This window comes from Furipterus horrens, unplaced genomic scaffold (genome assembly GCF_987537825.1).
Source record: "Furipterus horrens unplaced genomic scaffold, mFurHor1.1.pri manual_scaffold_6, whole genome shotgun sequence".
In the NCBI taxonomy this organism is placed as follows: domain Eukaryota; kingdom Metazoa; phylum Chordata; class Mammalia; order Chiroptera; family Furipteridae; genus Furipterus; species Furipterus horrens.
The window spans coordinates 149592261-149612642 of record NW_028327176.1 but is presented as its reverse complement, the minus strand read 5'-3'; the positions used below and the strand labels follow the sequence as shown (position 1 = coordinate 149612642).

At 40.9% G+C, this 20382-nt stretch overlaps 1 protein-coding gene across 1 annotated transcript in view; it reads right to left on the bottom strand.

Annotated features, from left to right (window-relative positions):
• ARMC2 (armadillo repeat containing 2) overlaps nt 1-20382 on the bottom strand; it is a 94480-nt gene that overhangs the window by 57044 nt on the left and 17054 nt on the right. Inside the window, exons 5-6 of the mRNA XM_090280575.1 lie at nt 16109-16316; nt 2355-2431 (exon numbers count right to left, since the gene is read on the bottom strand). Of these exons, the coding sequence (XP_090136701.1) occupies nt 2355-2431; nt 16109-16316 (285 nt within the window). The remainder of the gene's footprint in view (nt 1-2354; nt 2432-16108; nt 16317-20382) is intronic.

The following is a 20382-nucleotide window of genomic DNA, read 5'->3' as shown; positions in this document are numbered from 1 at the left end:
GAGCACTTGAGCAGCAAAAGTAGACAAAAGGGTCTGTCAACAAAGCTGTAACTAAACAGTGTAGGTACTGTCAATAGTTTTAATTACAAGGTTTCACATAATCTGTCTAACCCATAAGCAAGAATTCACCATAAAACACATAGCTGAACTGGACAAAATTAGCCCATATCTTCCAGGTTCACAATCCCTTACCCTAAGTTTTTGGGTCCAGATTTAGTTGGGAAATTTAGAAAATTTTGAATTTTCATAAGGCAGTAGGGTGCATACACTGCATATTACATACCACCCCAAGTAGGGTCTTCTGGGCCAACCCCTCTGTAGCAAAATATGTGAATATTCACACTAATGAAACAAAGACTACATTGGCCTTGGGTCAGTACAGGTCAGGCATTGTCACTGAATCGGTCTGAAAAACATTTCAGCTGTCAGAGCTTTTGGTATTTTGGAACCGTAGATAAAGGATTACAGACCACCATCTCAAACTTTTGGATCGTTACTTTTATGAGTCTTCCTAACTTTGATAAATTATGAATATGGATTCTAGAAGTAAACATGAATATTCAAGCACTGTGGAAAAAAACATAGTTGTTCACATTCCCAGGTATGTGACATCTTCAAAGTCCAAAGTGTATGAATAAAATCAACATATATCCAGTGAAAAGCCAAAAGACCATGACAGACAGATCATTTAATCAATAAATATTTATGATGCACTTAAATTTACTAGAAATACACATTTCAAGTCCAGTAAGTTCAAATCAGCATTTTTACCTTCTATGCAACATACTCCTTAACAGAATAGCTCTGTGAGAAACCTGGGTTATCAACCCCTTTCTCAGGACAAACAAAATTGCTAACATGTCCTCTCCAGAAAGAGTTAAATTACATGGTTGAGCCAGAAATCACAGTTTATTTAACTTTTAGAAAGGAAAGGACCTCATAGGCCCTTCTGAATGTTCCTAAGATTTGTGTCTTCTCAGAACAGAAGGTAGCCAGACACTATGGTAAAGGGTTTGCTTTCAGCTCACTCCTCGGCATCCCGGCGTGAGCAGCTGTCTGCAGCTACAGCCTCTCCACACCTTCACCCCTCACACACCTGCTCCAACCCTGCTCTCCACAAAAATCCCATTTTACATACTATACTCACTCAGTTTCTGTTCTAGAAACTGAAGCATGAAATGCCATGATTACTTTTGAAGAGCCACAAAAAATAAAGTTTGTCTCAGTTTTGGGCAACCACCTAATATTGTAGAAAGCACTTTTATCTAGGTTTGCTAAATATAAAAATTATGATTCAACAGGAAATTGGGTAAGTCAGGCAGAAATTTCAGCATGTTTTTGAAGATTTTGCTGTCTCAGTGGTTATAGTTCTTAACCACAGCTTTGCGTTCTGGACACAAAAACCTGACACAATGTTTATTGGCTGATGTTTTTAGCATGGAAATGTAAAATCCTCAGCAACAATGCTAACACGGAAATCAGTCTATCTAAGATTTCTCATTGGTCACGAAAGTCATTTTATTTATAAGAAATTAGTTTCGAAGATAATAAGACATTCTTTGAACCTAATATTAGTTTGGTTTTGTAAAATTTCATGTGTACAATAAAAGTACAAAGAATATAACAAACACCTGTATATCCAAAACTACTTTGGTCAAATATTAACTATATTTTCATCCTCCTCCTTGTTTTAAAGAACCAAAATGTTACAGACATAGTTGACGGTCTCTGTGTGACTCCCCCCACCAGCCCCCCTCCTCCCTCTAAATCAGGTGCTTGTTTTTATCATGCTTGACTTTACATGTTTACCACATAGATCTGTATCCATAAACAACATATATCATTATTTTGCCAAGTTAATTTTTCATGTAATGTTATGTTTATACTCATTTCATTCAGTATTGTACACATAGTCTAGTTTTCTAATTGCTATATTCCATGGCATGATACATTTTGTATCATTTCTAGTTTTTGATTTATATTATGTATTTTTTCAATTAGACAGTTTAAACACCCAGAGGGCTGTCATCATATAGTTGATATAGTTTCATTTAAGTGAGTAATGATTTTGAACTGAAGTTTTGAACTCAATAACTACATTGGAGTCAAGTGCATTAAGATTGTATTTTGTAGATATTTGGGCTGGGATAATGGTAGAAATGGTAAGACTATTGTGAAAATAATAAAAAGTAATAAAAATAAATGTTGATGCATGACCAAGTTGGACAAATTTCCTGAAGTTTTCAAACAGTAAGGCCAATATCAAACACTTTTGGTGCAAATGTTTTTTTCTATGAATGGAGATGCTGAAGATGAAGGAATGGTGGGGGCCTCGAAGGACACAAGCACCTCACCTGCTTCAGTTTCCAGCCTGCTCAGGTTCGAACTGTTGGGGCACAATGAGGCCCTGGAATGCCTCTTCGCCTGGTCCCTGGGAGGAAGAGGAATACACGCAGCACTCAGCACAAAAACCAAAGCATTTCTCTTTCTGTAAGTGTCGAAGTCGGTCACATACAGTTTCTGAAGAAACCACAGAGCACTGTTTGTAAAGTGGTGTTTGGTAATCTATATCCTATTTTAATCAACCTCTAATTTTCAACTAAGATTTGTCTTTTTAATATGTCATATTTGTTTAACAATATGAAATATAGTTACTAGAAACAAAACAAAAATAAACCCAATGTTTACTTTAAAAATCAAAAAATTGACTAAGGATATGTACCACAAGAGGTCACTGCTAGAATAAGAAAGAACTCTGGTATGCTTGACTCACAAGAGCCTAGCCTTTTACGAGCTGGAAGCAATTTCTCTCTCTCTCTCTCTCTCTCCAGATAACCCCATCCCCATTCCCACAACAACAAAAAAAAAAAGTCTGTCAGGTGTGCCCAAGATCACAGAGCAAGGTCAGATCTGGAACCCTGGAACCCAGGTCTTCTAATTTTCAATTCACTGCACTATCTACTATATCATAGAATGTCCCTGTTTCCATTTAAAAATTAAATTATATTCTTTGAAAATGTTATAATTTTAGACATAATTTAAATGTTAAAAAATTGAAGGTAAATTCAGGCAGTCCTAGATGACAAATATTTTGTGTTTCAAATAAAAGAGTAATGGCTAGCCAATAGCAGGATTATATACCTGTTATTTTTACATTTAATATAGAAATGGTCTATGAAGGATATAATAGCAGCTAGAGCTGATACTTAAAAAGTACTTACTTTGAAATATCTGTACAAAATTCCAAAGCAAAAATGAATAAAGAACACTGAGAGAATAGTGAAAGTTTTAAAGCAAAATTTTATTCATCAAATATAATCTTTGCTACGAAAGTCATAAAGAATGTACATACATGTGGCCAGGGTCACCCACAAACAACCATGCATGTGTCTGTCACTCCTGCTTGCTGTGGCATGTGATACCAGTGAGTGTTCAGTGTGGTCTTGCTTGACCGTTACTGCTGCCCCAAGGATTAGCTTCTCCAAATATCTTTTTTCCATAAATATGTCCTTATTCTTTAACACTTGATTTAACTTTTTTTATCATACAAGAGAAAAGATCAAGCTAACCTCCTAAAAACAAGTCTAATTAGTTAATACTCTGAAACAATTGCTTCATTTTTATATATGTAAAAACATAGCTCTGGTAGCGAGGTGTCTCTAGCCAATCAAATAAAGAAATGGGGATGATCCCCATGTGGGAAGGCCACCCTCCCCTCCACACCCCCATTCTTATTAGGGATTTCTGGAACCAAGGGTAGGTTGGACAACAACCATGGCCAGCTTGAAGCAGCTAGAGGAGCTTGAGACCTTCACCCATTGTCCTTTATGAGATTATAAAGGGTCTTAAGTCTGAGAGGGGGGAGTTGTTACAGAGCGAGGGTCACCCCAAAAAATAAAAATAAAATAAAAAATAAGAAATGGGGGTGAGATCCTTTTTGACAACACTCTCACAGTTGAGATGTAAATGAAGCAGATCTCAAAGAAGATAGAAATAAAGGAAATCAATCCTATGAAAAGATAAAATACCAAAAGTTTGGCAGGGTGTGAGGCTGGAAGTTTCCATATTTATCACCCCTAGAAATAACAAGAAAGTATGAAGAGAAGCAAGGCCTTCTTTTCATTATTGTCCTAAACAACTGTTGAAATCAAATAAGATACTTTTCAGCTGATGGCCTTTCAGACTCACTGGTCTACCCTCCCTAAGGACATGGCCAGTGATAAGGCTGCCTTCCTAAATACCACATTTGTGTACCCCCCATTTCTTAGGGAAACGGAAGAAGGGTTCTTCTTACCATATACAAAAGCTCAACAGTGCTGGGTTAGAGTGGTTCTCAAGAACATCACAGGACTGGAATTGACCATTACTGTGTAAAATCATCATGGTGCCATGATTGAATGCGCAGGTTCTGGACCCAGCCTACCTAGGCCCAAATTCTGAGTCCAACACTTATCATCTAGGTGGACTTGGGCAATACCCTGGCTGGTTTGGCTCAGTGGATTGAGCGTCGGCCTGCGAGCTAAGTGTCGCTGGTTGGATCTTCAAGTCAGGGCAAATCAGAGAAGGAAAACTCTGATTCCAAAAAACCTCCGCTGCCTTGTGGCATACCTCTTCAGGGGAAAGGCTAAGGGAGTAAACCCCGACAGAAAATCCGGAGCCGGAGTCCCTAAGGCGGTTTGACGTTGTAGTCAACACCGGCAACTCCTGCGGCGCACCTGAAGCCAAGCTGTATTGACTCCATCTTTCCCTTGGACCCTTCAGATGCGAAGGGGGGGGGGTCTGCTGCATGGGCAACAGCGGACCCTCCATATCACCCTGCCCAGGCTCTGTAGCTTCAGCTTCACTGGAGAGGACACTCCAGCGTCATCGCAAGATGTCGATTCAACACGGGAGAAGACAGATACCGTGTCACTCCCGAGTCGGACTGCACAGCCATTCTCGGCGGTGCAGATAGACTCTTAAGAAGCTACACCATCATCTCTCGAGGCTCTGTAGCTTCAGCTTCACTGGAGAGGACACTCCAGTGTCATCGCAAGATGTCGATTCAACACGGGAGGAGACAGATACCGTGTCACTCCCGAGTCGGACTGCACGACCATTCTCGGCGGTGCAGATAGACTCTTAAGAAGCTACACCATCGTCTCTCGAGACGGACGGCTGCCGCCGCCGACGGACTTGGGCAAGTTATTTAATCTCCTGGCCTTGGTTTCCTTATCTTACAATGAGGGCAATGCCTCTATCTAGTACAATAATTGGTATACTTGAAGACTTTAATAAATTGTCATGTGTATTATTTTTTTCTTTAGTTCTGAGTCAATAAACACCTGCCTGATCAGTCCAGTGCTAGATGTTATTGTGATAAGGAACATATGAGGAGTTGTCCTAAAAAAGTTTAAAATTTACTATGCGGAACTACGGGACTTTTTTAATAAAAAATTCCAATAGAGTCTCTACACAAGTACTAGAAAGTGAAATTCAGCAGGTTACAAGAACTAGAGGGATATTGAGAAGGAAATGAATACTAAGAGGAAGACGTGGACTATAAAGTGGGCCTTAAGAGAATAAAAGTTGAACAAGCAAATAACAGGTCTACTCTTAGCAGGCGAGTAGCATTAAGTGAAGGTAAAGAGGGGCATGAGGAGCCTGGTGCTCAGGGCAGGGGATAATTACACTGGGCCAGCAAGACAGGAACGGAAGGCTTCTGCTGGGAGCTACTGGAAACAGCTGCTGAAACTTCGGGTCGAGTCAATGGACCTAATTTAATGGGCAATGAGGAGCTATCATAGTTTCTTATACAAGGAAGTGAAGATGGGATTTAGAATTATGCAGTGACAAGAGTATTTAGGAGAGTTGGAGAGAAGTTAACAAGGACCAGTCCTTTGAGGGTGAGAGGGGGACTCAAGAAAAAAGGACAAATTCAAGAGATCCTATCAAGGAAAAGTTGATAGGATCTAGTGGTTGATTTCAGGCAGAAGAACAAACAGAAGGCGGACCAGGAGGAACAGGATAGTAAGGTTGCTACCAATAAAAATGGGGAGTTTAGGGAGTGGAACAGTTGGATGTGTAAAGTAAGTTTGACTTTTGCCACATTGAGTTTCTGATGAAAAAATGGAGCATCTCCAAAGGAGATGTGGAAATCAGAAAAAGAGCTCTGTTAAAAATCAAAGCAGTGCACACAGACCAGAGTCATCAGAGGACTGGCTCAAAGACTGGGCTCGCAGAACAAAACTGTCACATACTCATGGGAAATGGGCAGAAAGGGGAAAGGGAGTTCAAAGAAAGAACAGAAATAAAATATGCTCTCATGTAGTCTAAGCAACATGTTGTGAAAATGAGCATGATTAACAGGTCCAAGAAGATGAGGACTGCAGAAGAACTGTTCAGTCTGGACATAGTAAACCAGAAATTTTGGGTTGAGTCAATGGTCTTAGAAATAAAATCCCCTCTTTGCTAAAAAAGAAGAGACTAGATGGTCTTACACGCGATGGAAATCTGTCTTCCTATAACTTCTCCCCACCACATGAAACACATCTTTATCCTTCTTCTTGACAATCCTTCAAATATCTAAACATGTTGCATTCACCACTTGAAGCCATATCCTATAACTTAATAAATTCCATGGTTCTACCATTTACTAGATGTGTGATCTTGGGTAAGTTTTTTACCCAAGCTTTGGTTTCCTCATCTGTGTACGAGGGAGTGGTAAATAATGGTACTGCTGCACATAACGCAGTTGTGAGCATTCAACGATATAATGTGGGATTGCTTAGTGTAGTCCCAAGCACATAACAGTAAGTACTTAAATGTTTACGTAAAATTATCACAGGTGCTATCACTGATGTCATTAACACATTTATCCAGTCCCTTCAGCTGTTCCTCATTTGACATGGTCTTAAATTTTCGAGCCAGTGTGTTCAGTCACGCTGGGTGTCAGTTTGTCTGGACCCCTTTTAAAGTCTGGAACCCAGCATTGAGCTAAAGGTATGGTCTGAGGAGCAACGAGGAGGTATTCTAAATAACACAGCCTAAAATTGTATTCGTGGTTTTGGTGGTCACACCACAGAGCTGGCCAATTCTTGTCTTTTCTTACACATGCAGCTCATTCTTATTCATATCCTTGAACTCATTCCTACTGAATTTCAGTGTTATATTTGGTAAAGTGTTTCTCCCTATCAGATGTTTTTAGATCTTGATGCAGTCATCTAGTATAATTACTCCTTTTCTCAGCTTCCTGTTCCATGTTGTTAAAGACTACATTTTTTACAATGAATGTGATGTGCCAAGGATAAAACAATTCCAGAAATTATTCCTTCAAGTCATTCTGTGACATTCTTCTTAAAGGTAGAAAAACACCATTTTATTAGTTAAGAGAGCTTCATCTACGAATAACAAAAACCTCAGTCTAACTGACAAACTAGAAATTAAATTTATTGGCTCATCTAACCCAAAAGTCAGGAGTTAGGGTGGGTTTTAGGCGTGGCGTGATCAGGGCTTTGGCTCCATCTCCGCAGCCTCTCAGGTCTGCCCTTCCTGTGGTTCTTTCTGGAGTCAGGTTGGAGTCATGACGAAAGCAGCCCACAGGTTTCAGTGCAAAAGCAAGGCCCTCATGTCCCAGTTACTAACAACGGTCCTACATTTCACTCCGAAAAATCAGAATCAAATTTTTTTAGCTAAGGCAATGCAGAATGAGTTACTAATGCCCATCCATGATGCATCAGTCACAATAGCAACATCTCCTGCTGGACCAAATATACACCAAAAATAAAGATAAAAATAGATTTCTTTAAAACTATTCTAAAATTCAGATTTTGCTACAATTCAGACAGTTCTTTCAATCATTATGACTGAGGTTTTTAGTTAGGGGTCAGCAAACTTTTTCTGAAAGAGCCTGACAATATATATTTTACACTTTGTGGGACAAGTGGCAAAATGAAGGCTGCTATGTAGGTACTTTTGTAACCATTTAAAAGGTAATGATTTTTAAATGTATAAACAGTTCTTATCTGAAGGACTACAAAAAAAATATGTAAAAGATATCTGGCCGGATTTGGCTCCCGGGTTGTAGTTTGTTTACTCCTGCTTTAGAGCAATAACAAGATTTTAGGAAATAAACTGTAAACTAAATGGAAGAATTTGGAATTAAGGGGAAAAAAGGATAAATTTAGTTCTATTTGGGAAACTATTACATGTAAAAATGGAAAAGGAAATTTAAAGGATGCTTATGATGCATATAGATCTAAGTCAGGTGGCAAATATTTCAGGCTTTGTGGCTACACAGTCTCTGTCACAACTACTCAAACTCTGCCAGTGTGGTATGAAAGCAGCCACAGACAACAGGTCAGTGAATGAGTGCGGCTGTGTTCCAATAAAACTTTATTTACAAAAACAGGTACTAGGCTGGATTTAGTCCATTGTCCTTAGTTTTCTGATCTCTGCTTTATAGTTTCTTAGATTCTTTGACTGAAATTTGGAAATGCCACCAACAAGGGGTGGCGGTCCCTTCATCATGTCTTTGTAGCCTGAAGCACCAGATACATAGTTTCCAGCAGTCTGTCTTAAGAACATTAGAAATAGAATTCAACTTAAATAGTTATATACAAACACAAGGGAATTAAAGGACATGCTTTTAAAGGAATGTTCATAAGATCAAAATTTTAAGAAAGTCCTCCAAGACATCTACAGCATTCATCAGCTTATGGCCCAAGATTTAAAATATATACATTTAAAGTTTATACACATACTCTAAGTACCTTTTTCAATAATCGCTAACTGGTTATTATCCAAGTTCTATAAGTATAAACTTGATTAGACATTGCTTGGTAACTAACCATGTTAGCTTAGCTTAATTAGGCTTAAATTCTCTTAGCTTGGAGTAAAAGCCAGTGCCATGCTTCCCTTGACCCTCAGAGCTCCAGTTTCAAGGAACCTCATGGGAAAAGCCCTTGTAACTTCTCTCCGCTGCACTGTGAGGACGTCGGCAGTTGCTGTGACTGCCCTCTTCCACAGCGTGTCACTGTGCAAACTGATTGGCATCATCATCTCCCACCAGACCTGCTGCAAATGTTTCCCAGTGGTCACCTCAGTCCCAGGCTCTCCCTTCCCCAAACGCCACCCACACTGCTGCCAGAGTCGATCCTCTGCTGAAAACCTCCCCATGGCCCTCCATAGTTTGAGGCCTCAGGACCAATGCTCCTGCTATGCCAGGACACCTGCCTGTCTTTGAACCTGCCAACAAGTCAAATCCATTCCCCCCCCCCAATCTGCTTATGTTGCTCTTTTAGCAAAGTACATAATGCTTTCCTCCTACGGAAGATCAAAGCCTTGGGAGGCCTCCAAAACCCTCACACGCCAGGGAACCTTCCGTGATCTTCAGTGAGAATTAGATGCTCCCACCTCTACATGTCCAGGGCCTTTCTTTCCATTCTCCTTTCCTTTCTCCAGCATTAGAGAAATCATCGTGTGTATGCAAATCACCGGGATATCTTATTAAAATACAGATACTAATTCAGCAGATCTGGGGTGGGGCCTGAGACTGCATTTCTAAGCAGTTCCCAGGTGATGTCAATGCTGCTCTTGCAGGAACCACACCTGAGCAGCAAGCCGGATGCATTTGTAAGCTCCTCACAGACAGGGTCCATTTCTACATCTCCCAACCCCCAGCACACGGCCTTGCTTGCCAAGACGTGCTTACCAGCCGAAAACTGTCGAATAAGGTGGGACTCTGCCAAATTATTCTGGCCAATGTCCGCCTTTTCCAAATGAAAACAGTTTTTTGGCCACATTACCCTCAATTTCTTAAAAGAATAACGACTTCATTATTTTTGAAAAAATGATATATTTATTATTTTTGTAAGGCCAGGCAATATAAGAAAGTACAAAGAAAGTTATAAGAAATCATCCAGGATCCCACCACCCAGAAATAAATATTATCCACTTGTAGTAAACATCATTCCAAACATATTTTGCACATACTCAGATAAAAAGGTAAAAGAATGAAAGAACAGAAGGGTGACTTGGAGGAAGTACAGGTAAAGGATACATATAAATGGGATCACAGTACATGTCATTGTAATTTTAAAGTATTAAGTATAAATTTTGCTTGAGTTTAACAGAGAAATAGAAATTGAGGTGAAACGGAAGGAACTGTAGAACTTCAGATGAATGGGTCTTCCCAAAAGATTTTAGTTTCTAAAAGATCTCTTTCTCTGAAGTTAAGGGAAAAAAATAATGAAAAACATTAGGATGCTAAAATCATTCTTTTTAAACAATGTATTTCAATTTCAGACTGTAGCTGCTGAAAAATCTATTCCCTGTTATGAAATGAAATAATTAGCACTCACACTTCCTCCCAAGTACCGGTTCTGATCATTTATATTACTATGGCACCACCAAGGTTTCTGTTCAATAGCCATCATTTTCAGAGTTGTTTAGTTTTAATTCAATATGAAAACAAAGTCAATATTCACCACAAATGCTTTTACCATAGCTTCTTCATCTCTGAGCTTTGAACTTTGACTCACCATTTTGTTGTCTAAGAGCTTTTCTAGAAAGAGTATGAGTACTGTAGTGCCGAGTTCATCCGCGTTTGAAAATGTCTGTCTGTTGCCTTTTTACTGAAGGCTGGCAGTACAATTGTTGGGTTATCCCTCTTATACTGAGGAGTTCATCAACATTACTCTACTGTCTTCGAGCACTGAGGGATGCTTTAATAAAGCCAGGGGCAGCCTGCCTTTTCCTCCTTTTATGTGACTGCTTGTTCAGCCTGCATGGCTGGAGGAGACCGCCTTCCATTTATTCCCACCATCAACAACTGCTCGCTGAGTGTGTGCATGTAGTGTGTGGTGTTCTAGTGCTGAGCGCTGTTGGAAACCTCGTAGTGTGGATTATTCCACACCAGATTTTGTTGCAATATGATGTGTTCATTTGGGCTTTCGGTTCAAATCTTTATCTCAGGAAGTTGTCTTCTATTCTATGTCTTAATATTTTTCTGGTTGTTTTGTTTCTGATCTCTTCCATTCTTCATTTGGAAAAATGCCTGGCACTTACTTCAAAGTAAGATAGTACCAGGAGGAGGAGGAGGAGCAGGAGGAAGACGATTCTCTCCCTCGGGAAAATGTGTCATGCCTGCCGTATCTATCTCAAGCTCTCTAATCATTTTCCTATCTTCTTGCTCATTTCTTTTCGAATGATATCCTCTAGCCTGTCCACTAGCTCTCATTGCATTTTCAGCTGTTTTCATTTTCATTTTTTATTTCTAATGTGGCTTTCCTCTCCACATTTATACATTTTCTTTAATTTTTGAGAATTGCAATGATACTTTTCATCTTTTCTATAGGCTTATAATATCTCATTTGAATTCATCTAATCCAAAGAAGAGCTTCGTTCCTTTTTAAAAAAGAGATCAATACCATTACCTGTAATTTCTGTGATGCTATGAAAAATGGTTTTAACCCTGGCCTTGTTTTTGGAGAGTAATTTCTTTTGAGATCCATTTTCTTCATCTGTCTTTTAAGTTCTTTACATACCTATGCTCCAGTCTCATGTTAACTCTTATCCTAATACTATTTATCTTTAAACAGAGACACATAGCTGTTGAATAGTGAGAAGGATCCACAGAGGAGAAACCTGGAGTATGCTGTACCTTCGTTCACCAAGCCTGTTACTTCTGTTGACTTGGAATATGGGTTCCCTTGGTTTGCGTGTAGCAGGTTGCTGTGACCCACAGAAAAGCCCTGTTACACTTCTTGAGTTCTGATCATCAAATTACCCCCCTCCATACACACACACACACACACACACACACACACACACACACACAGAGGCACATGACTAGCTGGCTCACAGGAAATGAGAGCATGGCACCCTCAGCTTCATTCCCCCAGTTGCTTCATGATCTGGATTTTGAATGAGGTCTTCACAGAGGCTTCCTCACTTCTCCGGTGGCCTGTCCACACCCTAGATCTTGTTGCTTTCATTGAGGACTATTGGTTAAACGTTTCTGAGCTGAGACAATCAGTTTTATTAAAACCTGTTTCTTGCTCAAGGTCTAAGGAGGTGTGTCTGCTCTCAAATTACCTGTTGTTTTCATCCACATTTCATATAGTCTGGCAGGTTAGCTATTCTTTTGGTTACAATATTCCAAGTAACACATGCCTAATCTGAAGTAGCACAGGCTGTCCCTGTTAAAATAAATAAGTAAAGGAAAAAAGAAAGGTAAGAAAAGAAAGAGGAAGGAAGGAAAGAAAGGAGGGAGGGAGGGAAGAAGGCAAGAAGGAAGGAAGGAAGAAGAGAGAGAAAGGAAAAGAAACATATTGACTCAAAACAGAGCAGTCCAGAGTGTGGATGCAGTGGCCTCAGGCACAGGTAGATCTAGGGGTTTAATATAGCATCCTTGAGCTTGGTCACTCTCTCCATTCTGTTGGTTTATACATTGGCCACTGTTGGCTCTAAGACAACATCATCTTTATAGCTTTCGAATTTGGAGAAAGAGCACTTTCTGCAAAGCTTTGGCAAAAGTACCAGGGAAGGATTCCACTGGCCTTGCTTGGATCATGTGCCCACCTCTGAACCAAGTGTTATGGCTGCTGGGTTGGAGAATTCTGAGTAGCCAGCTCTGGGCCACTTAACCACCTCTAGGATGAGGAAGAGGAAAGACAAGGACAACCCTCCTCCAAACATGGACTGAGCAGGATTTAACATACAATGCAAAACAGCTCACTTTCCAAAGTTGGGGAGGGAGTGGGATGAAGGTCAAAATGCAGTGTAAAGTTTGTTTCATGCTTCATAGTTTGGGGTTGGAACTTTTTTTATTTTTTTTTGTCCCATTCATGATGTTTGCTTCTTTAGTTTGTATTATTTGTTGCTTTGGTTGGGTTTCTGCAGAGAACCTTTGCTTTGGCATCCTTAACTAAAAGCCCTCTTCTCTTATTTTTGACTCTAACAATACGAACAGTGCTTGATAGTTAAACACAGTTCTTTCAAGCATTATTAATTATTCCACAACCTACAGTGAGAGTTGGGAAGAGGTAGGAGTGAAGGAGCACAGTTATTTCCATTTTACAAATTTAAAAACTAAGCCCCCGAAAGTGTTGAGAGACTTGCGGAAAGGCATAGAGAGAAGTCACGTGGCTGAGAGAATAACCAAACCAGGGACTCTGGCTCCCAGCGAAGGGTTCTTGATTCTCTACAATTGACTGCTCTTGGTCTTTCCTCCTAAACATCACATTTCCAAACCACAATGATTTGAACAATATTTACACAGAAAATCTTAAAAGGTTTTTAAGCAGATATAGAAAGAATTTCATCAAATTGAACCACTGGATGGATGGATAGATGGATGGATGGGTTGACAAACGAAGGAGATTTATACACATTCAGGGGTTGGCAAAATTAGGTTTCCAGCTGTGAGTACAAAACACAGGGAGCTATACCAACTTTTGCCCACCCCTGTATACATATTTTAATGAAAGCTGTTTTCAATCCATATAGCAAAGTGAGAGAAAATGGGGTGTTGTTGAAGAGCAAGCCTGCCAGACTTGACATGATTCTTAAACGAACACACAGGGACTGTTGTAATTGGCACACTGTTTTAGGATTATAATTCATTAACTGTTTGAGAGTGTGTTCTCTTTTGGAAAGTTAAATAGTTCCCCAAGACTTGTTTGCGATGATCCCTTGCTTAGCAAATCCTTTTCCATCACAACCAGCACCAAGTTAAACTCCAGTCCATCCCATGTCTGAGCTATCTATGTTCTAACTTAAGGGCGCACAAATCCATGCTGTCTCACTGACATAAACTGCTCCTTCCTCTCCCCGGCCCGAGCTCTCAGCACAAAGCGTAAGGATCCTGCACTGGGCGCATGTCCCCACTTCCTCTGTCTCCTTCGCACAATCTGCCCCTGCTCCTCTCCACCCTGTGTCCCCTTGCACCTCCCCTTTTTCCAGTTGGTTTTCCCCTCCCTCCCTTCTTCTGACAGCCCAGCTCACTGACAAGACTTCATTTTCCAGTTTATGAGCTAACGATTAAGAAAACGTTAATTGAGGGTAAGACTTTAACATCAAAACTGGGAATATTCCACTGCATAGCAAAGATCATTTCTTGGAATTATTCACTTAAATGTTTACAAGAAATAATTATCAAGTGTCCCAGATTGATTCACAAATGTAATTAGTGAAAGAACTGCTAATAGTTTCCATTTGCTGGTTTGTTTTAATTTTACTGTACAAAAAAATTTTTTTGGCACCTCAACAAAACCTCATCCAATGATTAAAGGAGGTCAAGATTCAAAGAGCAAATTTGTTATTGGAAGTTAAACTTGCCAGGGTGTACTGCAAACCCAACTCAGACACAATTGTTACATGATGCAAAAGTCATGCTAACAAAACAAAAAGAAAACAATGAACAATTAGCGCCAACGCCTCATAATTTTGGACAGTCAGGAAGAAGTGCGTCCAGTCCCTAATTGATTTCTCCTTTGCTGTTTTTGGGCTAAAATATGTAATTGAAAATGTCTTTGCTGTCTGGGACTGGGGAAGACATAATGAACTCCGGCTTGCCAGATTATTCTGCAACATCTGAAGGTTTGCAAAAAAATAATAAAATTAAATTACAAAAACAGATCTTGCCTGGTTTTTCCTAGTCAGCTTTAATTACTGTAAGGATGGGAGCAGCAGGATAAATGTTTCCTTTTCACTCCAGTGCTGAAAGGAACACAAGTTCTCTGGCTGCCTTTTATGTTAAAGCTCTGAGGTCTGCAGCCTATTCTTACTCACCAACTGGAAAAGATTTGTTGCAATGGCTAGTGTGATGTTTTGTGCTCAACTCCCAAAGTCCCAATTTGAAGTTTGTTCTCTTCCACTTAAGGAGACATCGCGTTTTTCCTTTAATTTAAAAAATGTTCTGAATGCGAAGCGACATTACAAGGACTGCTAGGTTGCCTAATATAAACCCGGCGTGTGCGACACTCTTCAGGCTGTGTCAGCAGACAAGGTCAGTTCAGCTAAACTAGCTAGCTGCCAAGCAGACGGTTCAGGGGAAAAGTTTTAAGTACGTAACATGTACAAACCAAAGTCAGGCCTGAAATCTAAAGTGAGGGTAACAAGTACTTGACGGTCTTAAAATGGCCCATGGAATGTGATCTTGTTAGGCAAATTTGAACTGGGCGTTTGTCCATAATGACCCAATGGAAAGTCATAGAAAAATGTCTTTGAGAGACCCTGTCTAGTCCAAGACCTTGTGCCTATCTTAGCGCCATTAGTGGCTGGGACTAGAAAACAGCGCCTGCTCCTACCCTGGCCCCCAGTTACTCAAGGCTACCTTGGGAAAACACCAGGTAAGAACCCATGTGGTCCATACAATAAACATTTCTTAAAAATTCTTCATATGGTAGGATATTTGCTCTCAATTTTCAGGCAAAACTCCTAGAAAGCCATATCTAGTAACACAGTATGAATTTAGGGGTTCCCAGATAGGCAGGGGTTGGGGAGGCAGTTGTGATGAAGGTGTTGGTGAGAACTAGGGTGAAAAAGAAAGGTCTGTACAGGAACATGGTATGAAATAAAGTAATTCCTAATCATTCATCTTATGAGGGATTAGTAGACGGATTGTCTCATAACTGAAATCCACAGGACTCTCCTGATTTAACTATTAGTTTGCGAAATAAATATTTTAATCCAAGTTTCTACTGGAGAAAAAAATAAATTAAGTGTCTATTCTTTTGTGGAGTTAACAATAGTAAACTAACCAAACGGCAGCTAATGAGATTCCAGTCCAGGCAAGAATCCCAAATAACATAAACAGAATGATCAGTCATCACTCAAGAGTGGGCTGGAAGAGTCCAAGTAAAGCAAAGACTTCATTCTGACAGTCCGATCAAAGCAGTGTTTTGGCAAGTATGAATAAATGTTTTCCTAAGGATTAAATGAGGAATGATGTAAAACCAACTCCATTTAGCTGGGAGAAGAAATCTTTCCTACTCATGTACCATTAACTTAAAATTTGCTTTCCGCAAAAGAGAAAATGCAAACCAACCATCTACATAAGACAGAAAACAAACTGGTAAATGATACTGTTATCCTCACCAGAAAATGAAATGGAAAGAATACTGACCCTCCGCTTCTGAGATGAGATGGCAAGGATGCTGCCCCATTCAACATTTCTTGCTCCTTGATTTCACTGAAGCCTCCACCACCAGTCAGCTGAAGCGGATGACTCTTCAAGTGGCCAGCAGTCTTTGATTCTGTTACATAAATCCCACTGATTTTCATCACAGAGTCCCCCATCCTAACTGTTTCTCTGGATTCCACTGTCTTCTTTCCTGTTATAATGAAGGAAACGTTTTTGTCAACGCATTTCTTATTTTAGGAATCACCACCTTTCAATATTTTTTTCAATCTAAGAATTTACACACTTTAAAAATTATATATTACTTATAATCAATTCTGCAACTATATGGATAAAAACCTCCCTGAACATGTAAGACCTCTTTGCTATTTTAGGCTTGGCATCATCAATTCAGCAGGTGAAAATGAATGGAATCTTGTTTTTATTAGCTTGGAGTCTACCTAAGGCAAACACTTGAATTTAGGTTTATGAACTACCTAAGTCCACGTATATACTCTGCATCCCAGAACAATAACTCCTATTCCTAAATTTGATCATGTTAGTAATTTTTGATTCAAAAAAGTATTTATTGAGTGCCTCCCTGATGTCAGGCACTGTCCTGGGCACTTGGGATGCACCAGCAACAAAACAAAAATCCCTGACGTCATAGGGTTTACACCCTAGTAGGTGTATATAGACAATAAGTAATATACAATAATAAATAAGGTATATAAAATAATAAGTGCAAGGGAAAACAGTAAAAGTAGAAAAATGGAGAATGGTAAAGGCGACTGGGAATGGGGGCAGGTAGCAATTTTGAACAGGGTGCACATGGTAGACAGACCCCTGGAGGAGGTGAGGCACTTAGGCATCAGCTGATGAGGAACAGCCTTTCCAGCAGAGGGAAGAGCCGATGCAGATGCCCTAGGGCAGGAGTGTGTCTGACAGGCTGAAGGAACAGCAGAAGTGAGGTGTGTGAGGGAGAGAAGAGGAGAGGTGACCAGAGGGGCAGGGGCTGGGTCGCAGAGGCTCGCAGACCATTACTAGGTGGTGAATGGAGGTGTGCATTGAAAGCCCTATGAGGCTTGCTAATGGGGAGTGAGATAAGAGTTGCAAGAAGATGTCCAGTCTCTGAACTGAAACATCTATCTTGTTTATGACTTCAGAAGCTTAGACTTAGAATGCAACACTGTTTCTTTATCAGCAATGGACATTATGCTGCCACTATAGTCTGTGATAACATTTTATTTTTTCAAAGGGGAAGGGGAGATGAATTTCATATAGAAGAATAGCATTTTGAAAGCTTTTTCAAAATGACTCAAGGCTTCCTTTTCGGCACTTGAACCAATAAAACAATAAAAACCAATGGCAAAACCACCTAGTCTATTCCTCTGGCCAAGTATCTTGTTTCCCAAACACTGAATTTTCAAGCTGAAAGAAACCATAGAGGTTAGCTAGCCTACCTTTCATTTTTCAGTTGAGAATTGAGAACCCAAAAAGTTAAGTGACTGGTTTAAGGTCACAGAGGAAGTTCTGGGAGAGAAGAACTATATGGCAGCAAGAGCATAGGCTTTGCATGTCATCAGACTTAGGGTCAAGTACAGGCTGTGGGACTTAGGAAGCCACTCAACTTTTCCCTCCCTTTCCTCAATAGTCCCCACCTCTTGGCAATGTGGTGAGAATTAAACGATAGGGCATAGTGACTTATTTGCTGCTAGCACACTCACAACCTAGACAGACGTTATTGTCATTATTATTAGAGGAACTCAAGGATCCTACTCCTGGTCCAGGGCTCTATCAATAGCACCATGCTACCTTAAGTACTGAATCACAAAGCATCTATTTTGTTTTAGATTATGAAGCATCTTTAGCCTGTGCCTACATTTTAGCATTTGTTTCCTTCATTCATTCACTCCATAAGTATTTATTCAGCATCCACTGCTGCGGGCCAGGTGCTATTCCAGGGGCAGCTGGCAGTGCATCTGGTGGTGGACAAGAAGCCCCAGCTATCACGGGGCTAGTGTGCTAGAGGGGAAAAAACACCCCTACTCGTAGGTGAAGGAGCTGCATGCAGCCCTCCAATCTTTACAATGGACCAGGTGAGCTTGTCAGGTACAGTGAAGAGGTGCCCTGGGGCTCACTCCAGCCCTGCAGGATCTCCACCATGAAACTGAGCATGAGGAAGGATGCTCTGTGCCTCCCCAGCAAATATCTGCAGCACACTGTATTAATTTTGTAATGGATCATGGGTAAACTTCAGAAGGATTCTACCACTGGTAACATTACCATGTAGGTACAGTTCCATTTCACAGATCTTTCTTTAGCTCCTACTCTATCCTAGACCCTGTTTTAGGCTCTCAAGCTAGAGACAATCTCTTTACCTGCTGAAGTTGCTCAGTCTTGTAAGGGAGACAGAGAAGCAGATGTGTGTAAAGACAGAAATGCAATGCTCTGAGCCAGGCAAGGAGGACAGAGAGGGCAGGGGAGTTCTGAGGGGTTAAGAGTTGGTTGGGGAAAGATTCGTAGAGGAGGTGGAGCCTGCAAAGCATTTTGAAGGGTTTACAGGAGACCAAAAGGAGTTCTGAGAAGGAACAAAAGCCTCAAGTCAGAGCCAGTTTCATGTGCATATGAGCTGGACAGTCAGGCAGGGCCCTGTGCTCAGAAGGGCCCGTGCTGGTTTAATGTTCTGCTGTTGCCATCTTGCGATTCTGAATAATTTTTGAACAAAAAGTGCTGCATTCTCATGTCGCACTAGGTCCAACAAATTATACAGCAGATCCTGCGTGAGGATTGAAACAGCAGGATGGGTGGTTGTGAGGAAATGCAGAGTTCCACATTGCTGGTGCACAGTCAGTGGAGTTAGGTAGGGAAGGGAGAGGCAAGAGAAGGGCCTGGAAGTTAGGCTGGGGCCAGATGACAACAGAGCTGTGCATACAAGGAGCAGCCAACTACTACCAAATCTGGCCTGCCTCCTGTTCTGGTACACTCTGCAAGCTAAGAAAAGTTTTTATATTTTTAAATGGTTGGGGGTAAAGATCAAAAGGAAAAACTATTTTGTAACATATAATTATATGAAATTCAAATTTCAGTGGCCATAAATCAGTCTCTAGTTGATTTTGCACTATAATGGTGTAGTTAAGTAGGCTGAACAAAGACTGTATGGCCTACAAGGTCTAAAATATTTACTATCTGACCTTTTATAGAAAAAGTTTGCCAACTCCTGTGTGAGGTCAGTGTTTCCCAAACCGTGTCCCCCAAAAGACAGATGCCACAGCCAAGCAGATTTCTGAAATGCTGGGTTGAATTAAAATTGAACAGGTTTCTTTACCAGATGGTTTTACCAACCCTTTAAATATGCTCATGTATATTGCCACCCTCCAAGAGGAGAGAAGGTAGGCAGACTTATTTCAGCACTGAACCCTTTTCCAAGGAAAAGCTATTAATATTTTGCTAAAATGTTCCCTGGAACTCAGTTTGGCAAACATTCCTTTAGGCACAGGGAAGGGTTTTCAGCAAGAAAATGATGCAATCTGGTTTTTGTTTGCCTGCTGACCTCTTGTCCCTTAAGGCACACACAGAAAATGAATTTTCATGGTCCATTAAGATAAAGGGATAAGGCCACTGGTCACAGCCCTATCTGGTTGGGAGCTCCCTTTCCCAGGCTCTGCTGGCTGCTCCGAGGGCGGAGGGTCCTTGTGCTGACCCACTTGCAGCCTCCGCAGAGAGCAAGACAGGACAGCTGGAAGACCAAGACCAGGGCCAGAAGCGATAAAGGTGGGGAGGCAGTGCGGGGAAAGGAGAATCCAACCCAAGAAGTATTTAGTAAGCGCAGTTAGAAAGCCCATGGAGGGCCTGGTGATGGCAGGGGTGGCGGGGGAGGGGGAGGGTGCAGAGACTGCACTGAGGGCCCTCCCTGGCTTGGATAACCAGGGAGGTGTTAGCAGCACTGCCCCCTCCGGCCAAAAACCCCACCTGGAACACACAGCAATTAAACTGCTGGTCCTGTGAGGATGCTTACACACACCTTCTCCCCTTTCATTTCCTTAAATCAGAAATTCCGAACCCATCACCACACCTCTAGCCCTGCCGGTGGCAGTGTCAGCTGCAAATGACTTCACACCAAAGGGAGGGAGGCACCTCTGTCTGCAGGGTTGCCTTAACAATTACCCAATAAAGGGCACCTTTTCTGAACAACAGAGACTCAGAAACAAGCCCAGTGAGCTCCTGTGCATGTGCTGATGATCGCAAGGCTGGAGCGCTAAAATGTATTTTTTAAGTGG